Genomic DNA, 17,048 nt, shown 5'->3' with positions numbered 1-17,048 from the left:
GAATAAGAGCAAGGAATTAATATTGATTTATTAGGACCAGGTATATTAAGAGTTCAGTCACATGACAATGGCACAGAAAATGATAGCGGTCAGGGTTCCGATAAATGATATTTTTTTTTGCAGATCACTGAAACTTCACGTCTGCTGTATATCAATTCTGATATCCAAGTTTAATAGTTTAAACGGTGGATAAAAGATTAAAGAAAACTTGAAAAAAAAATGATTTCTGCTACGAGTTGGGTCCCAAGGGGCTTTGCAGCAGAGTTTCCTGTCAAGTACGATTTAAATGACGAAGAAGTCGAGCGGATATCCCACTTGGCCAAGCTACAGTTGAAAGACGCTCAGGAGGCTCTTGAGGAGGCAGAGGCCGAGGGTGCTGATGTCAATGCTGATGCTGATGCTGAAGTGACTGAGGCTGCTGATGAAAATGTTGATGTCGCTGTTAAATCTGAAAAGAAGAGTGTGAAATTTAATGCTAGCAATGAAGATGGTGATGCTGAGGTCGAAGAGGACGACGACTTGAAAGAGTATGATCTGGAAAATTACGATAACGACGAAGACGAAGGAGAGGGTGAGAAAATGGGAATGTTCAATGGTGTTCAATCTCTTGCATACTACGAACCCGGTGAAAAGGATCCTTATATTACTCTTCCTAATGCTGAGGATGAAGACGAAGAGAGAGAAGAACTACAAATCCTGCCCTCTGACAATCTTATCTTAGCTACCAAAACTGAAGACGATATCAGTTACTTGGAAGTTTATGTTTATAACGAGAACTCTGAGTCCAAAAATGACGAGGAAGATGCTATTGACGAACCTACTTTATATGTTCACCATGACCTGATGCTTCCCTCGTTCCCTCTTTGTGTAGAGTGGATTGGTTACCAGGCTGGTAACAAAGTACAGGCATCTGGTCCTGATAGAGTTGGTAATTTCGCTGCTATCGGTACTTTCGAGCCAGAAATTGAGGTTTGGAATTTAGATGTTGTTGACAGCGCTTACCCAGACCTTATTCTTGGTCAACGTCCAGACAATGCCAATGACCATTTGTCGGTTGGCCCTAGTAAGAAATCTAAAAAGAAGCAGAAGAAGATCAACTCCAAGCTGAGAAACGACCAGTACCATGTTGATGCTGTTCTGTCCTTGTCAGCAAACAAACTTCATAGAAACTTGTTAGCATCTGGTTCTGCTGATACCACTGTAAAGCTGTGGGATCTGAACAATGGAGTGTGTGCTAAAAGTTTCCAATTCCATGACAATAAAGTCAGTACTGTTGCATTTAACCCTGTTGAGGGCTCGATTTTGTTGTCTGGTGGTTACGATGCCACTGCTATTGTTTCTGATTTAAGAGTCAGTGGATCCGAGGGCCAGCGTAAATGGAAGGTCGACGGTGATATTGAGGGAGGCCTCTGGGCCAGCAATGGTAACGAGTTTTATATCTCTACAGAACACGGTCGCATTCACAAGTTTGACGCTCGTCAAGAAGGCAAAAGTCTGTGGACTCTTCAAGCTCACGATGATGGTATCACCAGTTTCGACGTCAATAAGTTCATTGATGGATACATGGTCACTGCATCTACCGACAAAAGCACCAAACTGTGGAACCTATCGCCTGCCAGTGGACCTTCTCTCATTCTTTCCCGTGATTTGGACATTGGCAAGGTCTTCTCTGTTGGCTTTGCCCCTGATAAGGAGGCTGTTGGCCACGTGGTGGCTGCTGGTAGCCAGGGTATTGTCAGAGTATGGGACACTCTCTCAAACAGAACCGTCCGTGGCAGTTTTGGAAAGCAGGTCTCGACCCTTCGCAAAGAGTCTGCTAAGGAAGTCATTGTTGGTGTCACCGAAGACGATGAAGAGGAGGACGACGACGAAGCCGGTGCCGACGCTGCTGAAAATGGCGGTGACTCCGATGAGGAAATGTAATTTATATAAAGCTCATAGCTCAAAAAGAAACAGTTTTAGACGACTCCTCTCCTTCTGTCGCCGACCTGCCTCCGGCGGCTGGGGCGCTGCCCCAGACCCCGTTGCTCTTCTCGCTTCGCTCGAATCGAGCCTTGGGCAACTAGGCTGCTCGAGCAGCGAGCACAGTGGGGTCTGGGGCAACGCCCCAGCCGCCGGAGGCAGACCGATCAGATCGTGATTTTAGTGAAGTTGCGAGTGATACGCTATGATGGAGGATAAATATGCGCTGGCGCCAGCCCAGCTTCCGATGCTGTGGATTAGTCTCGCTTTGGGCCAGGACGTCTGTACTTCGTTGATGATTGAGATGTAAATTTCAGGGGGGAGTTGCAGCCCTCCAGTGAAGACTATGTTTTCTGAGCATGGCCCACGAAGGTTGGCGTCGAGGCTGCCTATTAATTTCGAAATCACTAGGGGTAATGATAAGTTGTCATCATCGGGGTAAGGCTCGTTCTGTTTTATGAAGAGTTCTTGTGCCAATTCCGTTATTTCACTCGTGGAAAATGTCGATGCTAATGTTTGATGCCGGAACTCACGCCAAGTCGTGAATGGTTTAGATTCTGCCAATGCAGTGTCTCTGTACTTATGAAACAGCTTTTTAGTGGACCGGGTGGTGAAACGGGCCTTACTGGACAATTCTCTTAAATCATAAACAGGGATCATGGCTGCTTCGTCCCATCCAAGATCTATCACTAGTCCACATGACGCACCAGCACCTACTACTGCATTTACAGCCAAAGGTTGAAAAGTGACTGATTTGACTTGTAGATCCAGAAGAAGGACTTGTCCAATTAGTTGTTTAAACGTATTGGATATTAGAGGGCTTTCAAGGACAAACACAGAGATACTTTTTGGAGTTACCAGCAGCGACTGGATGAGAATCTCTTGTAGCACATTTAATAAATACAAGCGAACGGGAGGGATATCTGCCGATTCATCATCAGGTCTATTCCAAAGAGGGATATCTGTATGATAAGTGACCTGAGGAACCGCATCACCAGGGAACCCTGCTTTGACAACAGTCTGACTGATTTCCAGAAGTACTGATGGTGATTCGAAGATATCTATCGAATCTGAAACTGATAATCTACTGACGGCACGACTCAGCCTCCCACTCCTCGATTTTGACGGTGATTTATTGGGTGAAGCCAGAGGGGATCGTGGAGTAGAGGAAACTGGCCGTTTGGCAGGTGATCTGTTCACCAGTGGCACGCTTCGACTCTGTGAACTCGACATGCCAATTGACAAGATATCAAGCCAAGACTATCAAGACTATAACCACAGCTTGGCAACCAGTTCGAGGAAATTTTTTCAAGAATTTTCTATCAGAAAACCACCTTTTAACCACACTCAATTCTGTCTGGCACTCTCGCGTAATTTCGAAAACAGATCGCCCTGCAATATCCAGACCGCCGATCATCTCTCTTTTACATGCAAAATCTTCCACCAAATTAATTTCAAATTTATATTTTCAAAAAAATTCCCAAAACTATTCCCAAAGACAGGCAAATCGAGAATTGCTTCTCCTCTCAATTGACTCACTCGCCGGGTGACGGTCTGCCTCCGGCGGCTGGGGCTCCGCCCCAGACCCCGCTGCTCCTCTCGCTGCGCTCGAGTCGTTCCGTCCACGAACCTCCTGCGAAGCAGGAGCCACAGGGTCTGGGGCGGAGCCCCAGCCGCCGGAGGCAACTCTTCCCCTTTCCAAGTGTCGGCTGGCAATTGATCCGGTCGGATAGTGACGATGCATATGAAATTGTTCCGTGCATGCTGGAGGGGCAGCTTTCCCCTCTAGAGCCCCTCTTGCCCCACTTCAGTGCTCCCTCCCCGCTTTTTTTGGTGTTTCAGTGTGACAGCATCGGCAGAACGGCTGGAATATCCATTTTTTGTGGAGAAGTGGGTTAAATTTATTTGGACTTGAGAGAGTACGACTGTATTTGTTACTCGTTCAGGTCTGCTTCAGGTAGAAATAGACGGCTGCCAAGTGTCTCGAGTGAGTATCATACCATTTTTACGTTTGGGGCCCTGACTTAGAAAACTTTGAAAACTTCCTGATACAGGAGACCCTTGACCCACACGTGCATGAAATTTCAGTGATTGACTCGGTCCCCAAGTTCAATAGAAAATAAGGGATTATAATAGAAAGCTGGCTGACCTGCATTTGCTATTTGAATGACTCTTTAGGGAATTTTTCAAATATTTATACTTCAAACTTAGTTTTAACAGTGAGATCAGAGGTCATTTTCAACAGGAATTAGAATCTCTCTTAGTTTATTTTTGTGACATTCTTTCAAAATAATCGTCCTGGTTCGATAGTTCAGTTCTCACTTAATACATCAGATCACTCGTCAGACATAATACAGGATTTGGCAATAACAATGACGGTAAGTGGAATGTGGTACTTCTAGCAATGATTAGAGGAATTGGACTCTGTGACTGAATTTGGAAGGCATTAAGATAGATAGCTAGACAGATGGATGTTTAATAATTCCTAAATATCCAACTTCATAATCTATGGTCTGATGACTGTATCTACTGTCTTGGACTCGATCTTTCTTTAGGATAGAAGTTTGTTATTATTTTTCGATGTTGGATGAGTGGCAGTCAATAGATTGATCTGTATCTATTTGACAGGGCTTAGTAAAAATATTAGACATATACTAACGGATCTAGTCTTCACCTAGAATGTTCCTCGATAATACCCATTTGGGTGACCGTAGTCGGCTGGAAGACTGGAGAATCAGGGGATATAACCCACTGGTTTCACCTGATCTTCTTCAACATGATATTCCACTGACTACTAAATCGAAAGAAAATATTGTTAAGGGAAGAGAAGATACGTGCAAAATTTTAGATGGTAAAGATGACCGTCTGTTGGTTGTTGTTGGACCATGTTCGATTCACGATCCCAAAGCAGCCCTTGAGTATTGTCAGAAACTTGCTTCTGTAGTTCCTGAGCTATCTTCTGATTTACATATTGTTATGAGAGCTTACTTAGAAAAGCCTCGTACTACTGTTGGTTGGAAGGGTCTTATTAATGATCCTGATATCGATGGATCATTCCAGATCAATAAGGGTTTAAGAATTTCCAGAGAATTGTTTGTTAAGTTGACTGAACAGCTTCCAATTGCTGGTGAGATGCTGGATACTATTTCGCCTCAATTCTTGTCAGATCTTTTCTCTGTTGGTGCAATTGGTGCTCGTACTACTGAGTCTCAGTTACATCGTGAGCTTGCTTCCGGTCTCTCTTTTCCTATTGGATTCAAAAATGGTACTGATGGTGGACTCGATGTTGCTGTTGATGCTGTACGTGCAGCTGCCAACCCACACCACTTCCTCTCAGTTACTAAGCCTGGTGTTGTGGCCATTGTTGGAACTGACGGTAATGACGATAGCTTCGTCATTCTCCGTGGTGGTAAGAACGGCACGAACTTTGATGCCGCTTCAGTGGCTGCTGCTAAAGAGAAGCTAGAAAAAGCTGGTCTTGTTACCGATTCAAGGCCCGGCCCCAGAATCATGATCGACTGTTCGCACGGAAACTCGTCTAAAAATCACAATAATCAGCCTATTGTTGCCGAGGCTGTAGCTGAACAGATCCGTAATGGCGAGACCGGTATCTGTGGTGTCATGATTGAATCCAACATCAATGCTGGTCGTCAAAACGTCCCCCCCGCCGAGGAAGGTGGTAAGGACGCCCTAAAATACGGTGTTTCCATCACCGATGCTTGCATCGACTGGGAAACCACCTACAAAACCCTTAAAAACTTGGCAGAAGCTGTGCGTACCAGACGTGAAGCCAACTCCCACAAAAAGGCGAAAATTGACGCCTAGACTCTGTAATATGTCTCTGTAAATTATTATTTCGTTACTTCCTACTCTAAATTTCATGTCTCTTGAAACTGGGAACCTGTACCCTGTACTCAGCCCCACATTCTCTTTCTACTACTTCGAAGAAGTCCTGGGATGGCTGATGAATCGACTCGAGCGCAGCGAGAGGAACAGCGGGGTCTGGGGCGGAGCCCCAGCTGCCGGAGGCTATGACCCTGAATCCGGATATAGGTGTTAACAGTTTCCGTTTTCGCCCACTTCACTTCAGAAGTGAAATAAGCACGGCTGCATGTAACGCGTTAAATAAACAGTCGAGGTTCTGGAGTTCCCCTGAATCTGCAGTAGGATGGAGGGCCTCGAGTTTGCCTCGAATTTCTCGTTCAATCGGTGTTCTCCGCAGCTTTCGGCGTCTGGAGAGTACGTGGCTTACGTGTATGGGTCGAGGCTGGTTATCAGGTTCACAGATACTCTGGCAACTAAGAATGTAATTCAATTGCCTCGCGAGTTTGCCCAGAATATATTTCTTATTCGATGGGACGGATGTTTGAAACATAGTCCTGAACAGCGTGTGGCCGTTGCTACTAGGAATGAAATCCGCACGTTTTCTATTAAAAAGCATTCTACTGCTGGAGAGTCAATGGCACCGGATAATCTGGCTGGTCATTCTGTGATTTTATCGGGGAAAGACGAGATTGCCAATGTTCAATGGCTCTCAGCAGATACTCCTAATAACATTGGGCAGATTGTGCGTTTAGCTGTGTTCACGAGGTTCCATTTGGATGTGAAGATCTGGTCATCCAATGGTGTGGAAATGGAAATTCGAAGCCCCAAATTCGCCAGATTGGTTAGCGAGACCCCTAATCTGAGCATGGATGGTCTCAGTAATCGATTTTCGGTTGTGTCTAGGTTCACCACATATGACGTGCTGTATAATTGCCGGATAAATGCAACTGTTGCTGACAATGAGTTGGTGACTCCACTCTCAGAGGCTCTTGATATAGTGGACTTGAAGTGGTCACCTAGCGGTCTTTGGCTGGCAGCCATAGATAACCCTATAGCTGGGTATGATGTGCATCTATGGGCTGCTGATGGTACTTTTGTCCGGACGTTTCACGATATCCCAGGGTTTATCTCGCCAAATGTGAATACGACACCTTCTTCTCGACGTAAGGAAGATATGCTGAGAGACACTCCATCGGCTGCATTCCCTACTTGTCTAGAGTGGGTCAATGTTTTTAGTGATCCTGGCGTGCGTGATCTTGAGCTGTTGCTAGTCGGCGACAGTGAAAACCGCGTATCACTGTTTGATATCAAAACTTGTCAGCCCACCAGTATACTTATTCATGGGTCTGTTTACAAAAATTGCTGTCTATGGGAAGAATACCTCTCACCAGATTCTCATCAATTCGAATATAGAATGGTGAGATTGCCATTTATTTTCACTAATAGCGGCGCTAATACTAGTAATTCAAAGATGAATGAACATGAGCGTAACATTATTAGCGGCGTCATTTCCATGGATATATCTGACAACGGTCAGCTACTGGCGACTAGAGTCCATTCATATCCTAATTTGGTATGGATTTGGTCTATTGCTAATCCCCAATCTCCTGATTTGTTAGCAATTATTTCCCATTCTTATACTATCAAATCGATCACCTGGAAATCTGAAAGCATGACACCTCTGTTGTTAATAACTCCATTGGACAGCAAATCCATTGGACTATGGAGCTACGATAGTCAACTCGAGCCTAAGATTATAGACCTGAGTAGTCAGTTCGAATCGTCTATCATGGGTGTAAGCATTATAGAAAAGCCCGATAGTAACGAGATATTACGACTACTAGCATGGACCAAGAATAGTTTTTCAATTGGTGGATCTGTCCAGGATGAAAACGATACTGGAGATGCAGAGGATGAGGGTCAAGATGCCAATGACATGGTTACAAAACAACAGAATAGCAAGTACACCAGTTATCAAAGATCATCGGTTCCACGGTTGAATCATCATCAGTCATCCCGTATGGAGTTACTGAGTCCAACACTTCCACAGGATGATGACACCCATGTAAAACTTCTTGCTGATATTGTCCAACAATCTGAGTGGATTCAAGATACTAATAGTGTCCCTGTTGAAGACACGTTTCATAACAAAATAAAGCATTGATATTACCTACAAAATATACTTGACTTCAACTGGCAATGCTATGTCTGGATTAATAAAAAAGTATGGTATGAGACGAAGAGATTACTACTTAGACACGTTGATCGGGATTTTCCAACTCTGTATGTTAGTGTGTGTTAGTAAAAATCGAATGCCGAAATTGATTGATTGTCAGTACTTACTTTGCAGTTTGGATTTAAGCATTTCATTTTCAACAGCCAAACTTTCGTTATTACGACGGCACAGACTGAGTTCTACTTCCAATTTTGCGGCTCTGCCTTGAGCCAGCAATGACTATTATGGGTTAGTGATGGGTTAGCAAACCGTGAAGCGTATGATAATATTGCTTACCCCAAGTTGCTCGTTCTCGCTTTTTAACGTTTTAAGGCGAATAGTGATTCTGTGTGCAATTTCAGTGGCATCCATTTTCATTTCTGAAATTACCTCCTGGACAGCTTTATCATTCACACTACCACATACTGCCACTGCAGTCACTAATGACTCCAACTGCAATTTTAAATCAGAAATCAGAGCTTCCTTCTCTTCCAGCGACTTTGCCATGTTTCTGAACTCGTTCTCTATGACAGGATCAAGGTGTAGCTGATGCGTACTGGCGTTACTGAATTGACTATTGCCAAGAGAATTGTTGTTATGATTACCACGAGGTTTGTTGTTCAAAGTTTTAAATGGTTGCTTTTGAGCGTTGCTAAGGTTTAGTGAAGGTGAAGATGAGTACTCATTAGGAGGGTCGATATCATTTACAAAACTCAAGTCGGCAGGAGCGAAGTTGAAGGAGTCATGATAGGAGTTTGAATTTTCTGAACGACCCGAAGATGGAGGAAGAGGAGGAGGAATACTGAAACTACCAAAGGACCCCGAAACCCAGGGGTTGCTAGCAAGCCCCACAGGAACTGAGCTCACATTAGACCCCAGTGAATGCAGAGAGCCAATTGAGTCAAAGGAACTTTTTGGGGTAAGAGAATTATAGAAGTTGGTGCTCGAGTATTGATTGGATGTGTTGACATTACCCCCGGTAGATATCATCTTGCCTTGATGGCCGTTATTTTGGCCCTGACCGGTCTGACCAGTCTGAGAATTCGTACCCTGGCCAGCTTGGTTTCCTGCTGTGTACCTGCTAAGCTGTGCGTTCATTTGTCTTTTGTCTAGTGTGAGTGTTAGTATTTATGAAGATATAGAGACATCGTCACATCTTACTCAAAATATTTGGAATAAAATCTATTTTCAAAAAAGTCGAAAGGTGTGTGTTTAAAAGGTTGACAGGGGATCCGGGATTTAAATACTAGTTCACTGATCGACTAGTCAGATGCGACAAGTCGAAAGTGACAGAGCTATCCAAGCCACATCTATAGCTTGCAGAAATATACTCCTGCTAGTATCTCGTTGAGTCTTTAAACTAAATATTGGTATAACCTGTTTGTTCACGTTCGGCAATTTTTATGGAGAAAGATGGACTAGACTATAAAGATCCCTTCTGACATTGCAGCGTAACAGCTCGTGTAGTAGTAAATTAGCAAAGCATGGCGAGGTGACTGACAATTAATTGATACTGACTAAAATAATAACAAAAGAAATTGTACTAGAGCTCTCAGGTATACTAACCTGTTTATTTACTGCCTGTCACATCCTTGACGTTCCTGCAGAGAGATAATGCAGGGACGACGACGTGCACAGAACGAGTCGCATGTCACCAAAGTGAACGTGTTCGAAGTGCAAGCTTTGTCTATTTATAAAAGAACTCCATGAACTAGATTTACTCAGAATTTTTTCAGAACTTCTAATTAGAACCCAAAGAGTATTTAATATCAACTCCATCGCAAATACGCCCCTATGAAAAGTCTTAGTTCTGAAATTTTGCACTACAGATCTTCCCACCCCCTCTCAGTGAGTGGTATACCTTCTTTCCTCTCGTATCAACACTAAATCTGACAAATAATAAACCTTCGATTCAGCAATTGACAGTATTTATAGTTTCTAAATCTCTTATCAGACTTTCCATTCCAGCAGTATTCTCGTAAGAAACTGATCATCGGATGTCGGACTTGCAGTTATGACGAGACAATTTAGGGTATAATACCCAATAGAGGCATATAATGAAAGTTGTTGCCTTATCGATTAGAAGATAAGGCTAATATATATACTCCACATTTTCCGTTACTAATTGGTAACTTAACGTCTTGACAAATTGTTGATTATTTGAAATCAATTATCGAGTTGGCATAGTTTTCATTTATTCTTTGTTGACCTGGAAGGTTTCTGAAACTTAATAGATCGACAAAGATTATATTTTGCTTGTACTTCTTGTTCACTGATAAGAGGTACCCGTTTGGATTTTTGAGTTGTGGCAAGGCACAAGCTTGCTTTCTTGTTAAACATTATTTTGAAATCTTTTCTTTATATTGTTTGAAAATCTACTGTTGGCCTAGTACTGCGGATCAATTGTGCTAATAATTGTGGTTGAATCATCTCATAATGGTTAAACAGCCTTATCGAGGTGTTAGACCTCGGCCATTGAAGTTAAACCGTATTGGTAGATCTGCTTTTGATGATATCCATCTGCTTGGAGGCATTGGGCATAAATGGCGTATTGGTGGGGATAGTGGCAATCCTGTGAATTCGGGTTCGAAATCTGGTTATTCCTCTGATCCGGAATCAGAGAGTTCACGTTCATCATGGCCGTACTTCAATAGGTCCTTGTTCAAAGTTTCAAGTCCTACAGCTGCTTTGAATATGATTCCAAAATGGATGAAAGCTGTAAAACTATCAGTTCCCTCATCATCAAGGGCCTATGGCTGGTGGCATACATCAAACTGGCATCCCTTGTTGAATCACAAACCGCATGCAAGTCATAGCATGCCTGATCCCATATTTGAAAGTGTCTGGTCTTGTAAAAAGCCGCAGGTGACTTATCATGAATTCAAGTATCATCCGCGAACTGGAGGTAAAGGACGCAGTGCAATATGGTTAAAGTATAATATCAGTAACGAAAGCAGCTTGCGTAATTTACGAGAGGAAGAAGAGCGGTATCAAAAAGAGCAAGAGTCGACTAGCAACGAAACTGACTACGATGCAATTGATCTCATATCTTTGAAAAAGAAAGTGAGGACAGATGAGAGTCAGAATGCTGCCTACAGTGTCGAGCCAGTTGATACCATTAATGCATCAGAGACACCTCTATCCACGAGAGGTGGTGGTAGCAGGAAAGCTGAAATGGCCTCTGGAGAATCCTCTAAAAGTGGCGGTGGTCTTGGATCAGGCGACAACTCGGGTGGAGATGGCAGGGGTAAGAAACAACCACCTCCTGTTACTCTACAATCAGATCCAACAGCTCAGTTGTCTAAAAAGCAGCGCAAAAGGGCAAGAGCTGCAGCGGCCGCAGCACAAGCTAGTAACAACTTTACTGCCAAAGATATTGACGAAACTTTGGAGGCGTCTACCGACGAGTTATATCAGACTGGTGCTGATGTTGAGTCTAAGCCTCTGTCACAGCTCCGTAAGCCTATTCAGGTTCCAACCGAATCCATGGAACAACCAGAAGTTAGCAGCTGGTCGTCGGAGTCTGTCCCTGTCGAACCTCTAGCAAATGAGACTGTTAACAATGGTGTTGAAACTGATGCCCTGTCAAGTGATTCGATTAATCCCATCACATCTTCAACTGTATCCGATCCTCTCCATGATAATTCTTCTGCATCTGACAGATTATCGACCGGTCAGGTCTATGACAGTACTACTCTATCAGAATCCGAATCCAATGAATCACCGGAAATTTCTAGCAAAGTTGACGAAGATGAAACAAGCCATGTATCGACCAATGGTACCACTGGCTTTCCTCTCCATACCGCATCTGTTGACGCTACTGAAAATATCACACTTCCCACTGAGCCGGTCTCTCCAGTCGAACACAAATCGGAATCAACTGGTGGCTTTGATTTACATGCCAATGCATACCCAGTTGACAATGAGAAAAATATCCATGATACATTTTCACCCTTGAGTGGTCCCGATTCACAGCCAAGCGGTCCTCATCGAATTGACACTGTGACTGCTGGAGATCTCTTGGAAGGTCTTCAATTGAAAGGAAAATACAAAGATTCTACGAAGGACTTTGAACGACTGCTTTCTTTAGTGGAAACTGAAAAGCATGATTCCGAGAAGAGAAAGTCATTTACAAATCCTGTTAGAATCACACGTGAAGGTGAGTCGCCATCAGATGTTGAAAATCTATTTAATGAGCCTAAGCCTATATCAACATTTGCTCCTCCTCTTGAAATGCAGGATATTCATCACCTCCAGGATGCTTTGAAAGAAGCCAAGGCTGACGAAGAGAAGCATGCACAAGAGATGTTTAGAATTGAGAACGCTATGGATTATACCAAATCAGTCTCTTCTAAACGACCAAGATCTATCGAATCCGGAAATTTCTTTACCCCTGTGAATCGAACCATAGCAAGTGCTACTCATCGTAAACCCGGGGCGGCATACGAATACATCATTGTGACACCCAACCAGAAATTCATTCGAACCCGCACCCTTCCATTCAAAGATGACAATCCTCGTCGAGACTTATTTTCAGCACTCTCAGAAATGTCTGATCCTGCATTGTATGTCAAGACCATAGCAAAACTTGAGAAAGCGAATTGGAAATGTATTGGTGGTGGTGGACCTGGACGTCTACTTGTGTTTGAGCGTGAGTACAATCCAATCAAACGTTTCTCTAAGCTTCTATTGAAATTGACTGGATCGTTTCTTGGACTGGTATCATTGGCGGCCGCTGTTGCAGTCATGATCGAGAGTCCTTTTTAAACATAGGTTATATCTAATAAATAGTACTACTCAGTGAAAAAGACTGGAACATCGTATGGCTCACAAACAATGTATGGTTCTGCGAGTTTATAGCTCCGCTTAGCTGTCTCTTATAAGAACCCATCTTCTGGCATCTCTATCGTTAATATTTTGTATTCATATCTATTTCTACTTCCCTCCTTAACTACCAGTGAGCTGAAATTGGTGATGCGTGCGGTACGCACATCCATCTGAGGAAAGTATGACTACCTTGAATACGTAGAATGCATGTGAATGGAAGCAAAACATTTTGCAAAACATGAGTTGACAAGCCAACATGGAAATTGAGAGAGCTACTTCTTCCACCCTTTCTGGCTCTAGCGACATGCTCCATATGGTGGTAATAAGACTATGAACAAGGTCCTCGTTACGACTCAAGTTGTTCAAAGAGACGTTTTAATTGTGCCCAGTGCTCAGGCTTGGGAGACGAACCAATAAGAGTCGTATCAAGCTCCAAAATAGTGATACTACCATTCAATCCGCCAACTGCAAGACGCCTTGCCTCGGACGTCTTTTCCCAGGAAACTCTGTTTAGAGGACGTTTGAGATAATTGCTTCCTACAATGTTTTTCTCGATATTGGATGGCTTGGCACGAACAACTGGCACCTCAGTATCTGTCAGAAGATTCCATACTTCAACATGACCTGTACCATCAACAGCAGCAAAAATAGAGGGATGGTTTGGATTCCATGAAATATCATAGACCACATCATCGCGTTTAATATCCAAAATAGGACGGATTATTTCTCCACGATTAGCTGGTGCAGAGGAGGCAGTACTGCTCAAATTAGAGCCATGGGATGAGATTAGAGAGACCAACCATATCTTTATTGACCAGTCATTACCACTGCTCAGAAGATAATTTCCAAAATCAACTGGTCCAGAGGAGGGATGCAAGTCTACTGATGTGACTGGACCAGTATGGCCCCGGTATGATTTACGATGATCAATACCAGGTCGAGAACCAGCTTGACCAAATCGATAACATTGATAAATAGCGCCTTCTTCTGTGCCGATAAGAAACTGGGCTTGATCACGAGTCGGGATTGCTAATGATGTAGGCGCTGCTTCATCATTACGTAGGGAGCTAGAATTAGTTTGTAGGGTAATTTTTTCTTGTGGTTTAGCGAGCATGTCTGGCGTCCATGTACAAACAGTGCCATCGGTACTAGCTGTAATCAAAGTGTATGCATTTTGAGTTCCAATTATCTCCAATGAGTAAACAGGATGAGTATGAGCTTTGCCTGACAATTGTGAACTAAGAAGTGGTCGAGAACCTTTAGATCGAAGGTCCCATGCCAATACTTGACCATTGTATGCAGCTCCAAATATCAAATTCGAGTCAAAAGGAGAGAATTTTACCACCAAAATATCACTCTGAGCGGTCAACGTATATTCAGGTTGATTAGGTGCATGTAAGTTGAAAATTTGTATTAATCCTTTGGTGGCATGGGGGTCAGAAGATTTTTCTGTATAAGCAGCAGCTATTAATTCAGGGAATTTGGGGGACCAATCAATATATGTAACTGCTCGTCCAACAGAGTCTTTTGAATATAAATGAGTTATTTCCGTAAGTGAATTTCGGCTTTGCTGCTGTGCGTCTGAATTCTGCGACTCGGCGTAATTTCGCAGAATATTATAATTCGTATCTTCCTCAGCTGCCCGGTTGATAACCTTCCATGATTGAGACCAAAAGTTTTCAAAATCCTGTCTAGCTGATATTTGAGAAGCCTCTTTGTCAGATAATATAGTTGGCCTGCTAACATCCGGGGTGCCATTGGCATTTAAACCAGGTTCATCATTTGACAGGGTGCGGTTATTCTTTAAAACTTCTTCGTTTTCCTTTTTATATAGCTCTTCCAATTCAGTTCTGATTTTATCTTCCAATTGCTTTCGCTGAGCCATATTTACAGAATAATCAAATTCGTCGTAATCTTCAATCCCAGAAGCAGACTTGGTATTTGTCCCACTGGCCCAATCTTCGCTTGTCTGGACCTCTTTGTTATAAGAGATAGTAGTAGATTTCGGGGCAATTTCAAAAACTTCAGTGACTACCATGTCTAACGAAGTATCAGTGCCAGCATCTTTCATGGTTGGATGGGAATTTGATGTATAGGAGTCTGTGGGAGATTTGTCATTGTTGCTACTTGCCTCGGCGCTAACTGAAGCATTGAGTGAACCAGAAGCAAAAGTAGTGGCAGACTCTGTAGCAGGTGATCCAGGAATTGACTTGGGTTTCACCAGACTGTTTACCAATTCATCAATCTCCTCTCTTGGCACCAGCGACTGCCGTAGATTAGGGGTATGTGGACTCTGACATATTGGTTAGCACCCTATTTCTTAATATCTAGTATTGAAATGACCATAATTCAGAGGACCGTTCTAATTTATGGCTCTATTAAATAACTGAATAAAACGACTGATTTATTCTTGAAATTTCAGCAGACCAAACTCCCGCAAGGCAATCTTGATGCAACATTTAGCGTCAAGACATGTCTCACAGTTCGTACCAAAACTCACCTGATTTGCCTCAGTTCTAGATAGAAGTTCTCGTTGCCGCCTAAGCTCGGCAATCCGAGCTTTTTTGGCCTCAATTTCACTCCTCCGACTCATATTGACATTTAATATGTCCCTGATTTAAGCTCAATGTTTACATTTGGACAATCGCGACAGATCAGGTGGGTTAGGCATTTTGACCGAACGCTTCGCGCTCTCATATGGCCCAAAACGGAAATCACATTGTGATCCGGTTGATACTAGAAATCGACCATTGTCAAGTCAAAGTAAAGTTGTTGAAGAACTCTTTATATCAAGTCAATTTTCAACAATATAAAAAGCCAAATTCCGATTGAAATCAATAGCATTTTTGTTCTAGCAACCCATGATACAGCTATAGTAGAAAAACCCGACTTCTTCGCATATTTCCAATGAATGACACAACCGATATTGATGATATCATCAACAATTTGCGTGATGATGATATCAGTAACTTACATAGTGGAATCGAAATTCAGTCTTCTTTAGACGATTCTTTTCAACAGACCGATCTAACTGATCTGAAAAAAGCGTGGTTAGCTGAAAGGATGTCTCCTGATATACTAGCATTTCAAACATCATTAATTGATAGATTGATGGACCGAATTCGAATACAAGCAGCTTATATAGAAGAGAACTCAATGGCAGACTTTCACAACTCCGGGGATATCAAAATGAAACTTCTAATAGTAGAGTCCGAACTGGAACGAATAAAATTCTTGGTACGAGGTTATCTACGGACCCGGCTCAGCAAGATTGACAAGTACACAATATACATTATACAAAGTGGTGAAAATCAACAAGAAGGAAATGCTGACCAATTTGACCTACGTCTGTTATTATCGCCTCAAGAAATTCAGTACATGGAGCGACACCATCGCATATTACTTAATCTCTACAATACCCAGTTTTTATCTGCATTACCTGCACAATTGCAGCGACTTGACGATAGTTCAGGTGGTATATCGATGGTGGAGGAACCTGATTTGGATAAGCCAGTATTTATCAGAGTACTTGAAACAGTCGAGAGACCAATTCGAGTAGGACTCGATGAAATCACTTTAGAAAAAGGTAATATCTATGTTCTTCGTTACAGTGCGATATCGAAGTATCTAATCGGTGGAGAGGTGGAACTTATCTAAGAGTCAACCAGTGATATTAATGGTTGGATAGAGATATTTTTTGTCTTCAGTTTTTAGACATAGAGGCATCAGTCAACTCATCTCGACTCGACTCCACTTGGATTTTGATATCGGACGTTTGTAGTTGCCAGGTATTATTGTGCACATTACGTCCAATTAGCTACATCTGACTGTTGTACAATAAAGCCTGTCACAGGAAATCACGGACATATGTGACAACCACCCGTGCTTATTTATAATAATGATTCATACCTAGAATTTATTTTCCTATATCCCCTCAGTTTGGGATTATACTCTTTAGTAGCCTGTTTCTAAAGAATGGACTGTGTAAGTATGTATTAATATAATCTCTCACAAGAAAAAGTTATTGGTGATTAAATTAAAAATTGGAATTTTTTCCGAGAATGCTACTATAATATTGATTCACTTTACTCATAATAGAACCTCTGATATGTCTGAATACTATCGTCATGGATAAATTAAGTGCTATATAAAGTAGTAAGCCTGCTGTATATGGCATTGATCGGCCATATTAATTACTTGCTCGGGGTATTTATCCGAT

General features: G+C 42.6%; 8 protein-coding genes across 8 annotated transcripts; 5 read left to right on the top strand and 3 right to left on the bottom strand.

The window, feature by feature from the left end:
* Positions 1 to 219: 219 nt before the first annotated feature.
* On the top strand, positions 220 to 1,923 carry PWP1 (Pwp1p; the record flags this gene model as incomplete). The annotated part of the gene is made up of 1 exon (XM_018881953.1): positions 220 to 1,923. One exon carries the CDS (start codon positions 220 to 222, stop codon positions 1,921 to 1,923), a length of 1,704 nt encoding a protein of 567 aa, XP_018736380.1.
* A 219-nt stretch (positions 1,924 to 2,142) lies between these two features.
* On the bottom strand, positions 2,143 to 3,195 carry AWJ20_4853 (uncharacterized protein; the record flags this gene model as incomplete). Its single annotated transcript, XM_018881952.1, has 1 exon — positions 2,143 to 3,195. The coding sequence occupies one exon, from the start codon at positions 3,193 to 3,195 to the stop codon at positions 2,143 to 2,145; it is 1,053 nt and encodes a 350-aa protein (XP_018736379.1).
* A 1,446-nt stretch (positions 3,196 to 4,641) lies between these two features.
* Positions 4,642 to 5,787, top strand: ARO3 (3-deoxy-7-phosphoheptulonate synthase ARO3; the record flags this gene model as incomplete). Its single annotated transcript, XM_018881951.1, has 1 exon — positions 4,642 to 5,787. The coding sequence occupies one exon, from the start codon at positions 4,642 to 4,644 to the stop codon at positions 5,785 to 5,787; it is 1,146 nt and encodes a 381-aa protein (XP_018736378.1).
* A 343-nt stretch (positions 5,788 to 6,130) lies between these two features.
* AWJ20_4851 (uncharacterized protein) lies at positions 6,131 to 7,951 on the top strand (the record flags this gene model as incomplete). The annotated part of the gene is made up of 1 exon (XM_018881950.1): positions 6,131 to 7,951. One exon carries the CDS (start codon positions 6,131 to 6,133, stop codon positions 7,949 to 7,951), a length of 1,821 nt encoding a protein of 606 aa, XP_018736377.1.
* A 312-nt stretch (positions 7,952 to 8,263) lies between these two features.
* MUM2 (Mum2p) lies at positions 8,264 to 9,100 on the bottom strand (the record flags this gene model as incomplete). The annotated part of the gene is made up of 1 exon (XM_018881949.1): positions 8,264 to 9,100. One exon carries the CDS (start codon positions 9,098 to 9,100, stop codon positions 8,264 to 8,266), a length of 837 nt encoding a protein of 278 aa, XP_018736376.1.
* A 1,338-nt stretch (positions 9,101 to 10,438) lies between these two features.
* On the top strand, positions 10,439 to 12,769 carry AWJ20_4849 (uncharacterized protein; the record flags this gene model as incomplete). The annotated part of the gene is made up of 1 exon (XM_018881947.1): positions 10,439 to 12,769. One exon carries the CDS (start codon positions 10,439 to 10,441, stop codon positions 12,767 to 12,769), a length of 2,331 nt encoding a protein of 776 aa, XP_018736375.1.
* Positions 12,770 to 13,175: 406 nt separating this feature from the next.
* Positions 13,176 to 14,900, bottom strand: AWJ20_4848 (uncharacterized protein; the record flags this gene model as incomplete). The annotated part of the gene is made up of 1 exon (XM_018881946.1): positions 13,176 to 14,900. One exon carries the CDS (start codon positions 14,898 to 14,900, stop codon positions 13,176 to 13,178), a length of 1,725 nt encoding a protein of 574 aa, XP_018736374.1.
* Positions 14,901 to 15,736: 836 nt separating this feature from the next.
* SLD5 (Sld5p) lies at positions 15,737 to 16,486 on the top strand (the record flags this gene model as incomplete). The annotated part of the gene is made up of 1 exon (XM_018881945.1): positions 15,737 to 16,486. The coding sequence occupies one exon, from the start codon at positions 15,737 to 15,739 to the stop codon at positions 16,484 to 16,486; it is 750 nt and encodes a 249-aa protein (XP_018736373.1).
* Between the last annotated feature and the right edge of the window lie 562 nt (positions 16,487 to 17,048).

This window comes from Sugiyamaella lignohabitans, chromosome D (genome assembly GCF_001640025.1).
Source record: "Sugiyamaella lignohabitans strain CBS 10342 chromosome D, complete sequence".
Taxonomy (NCBI): Eukaryota; Fungi; Ascomycota; class Dipodascomycetes; order Dipodascales; family Trichomonascaceae; genus Sugiyamaella; species Sugiyamaella lignohabitans.
Note: the sequence above shows the minus strand (reverse complement) of the source record. Positions and strands in the feature narration are given on the sequence as shown.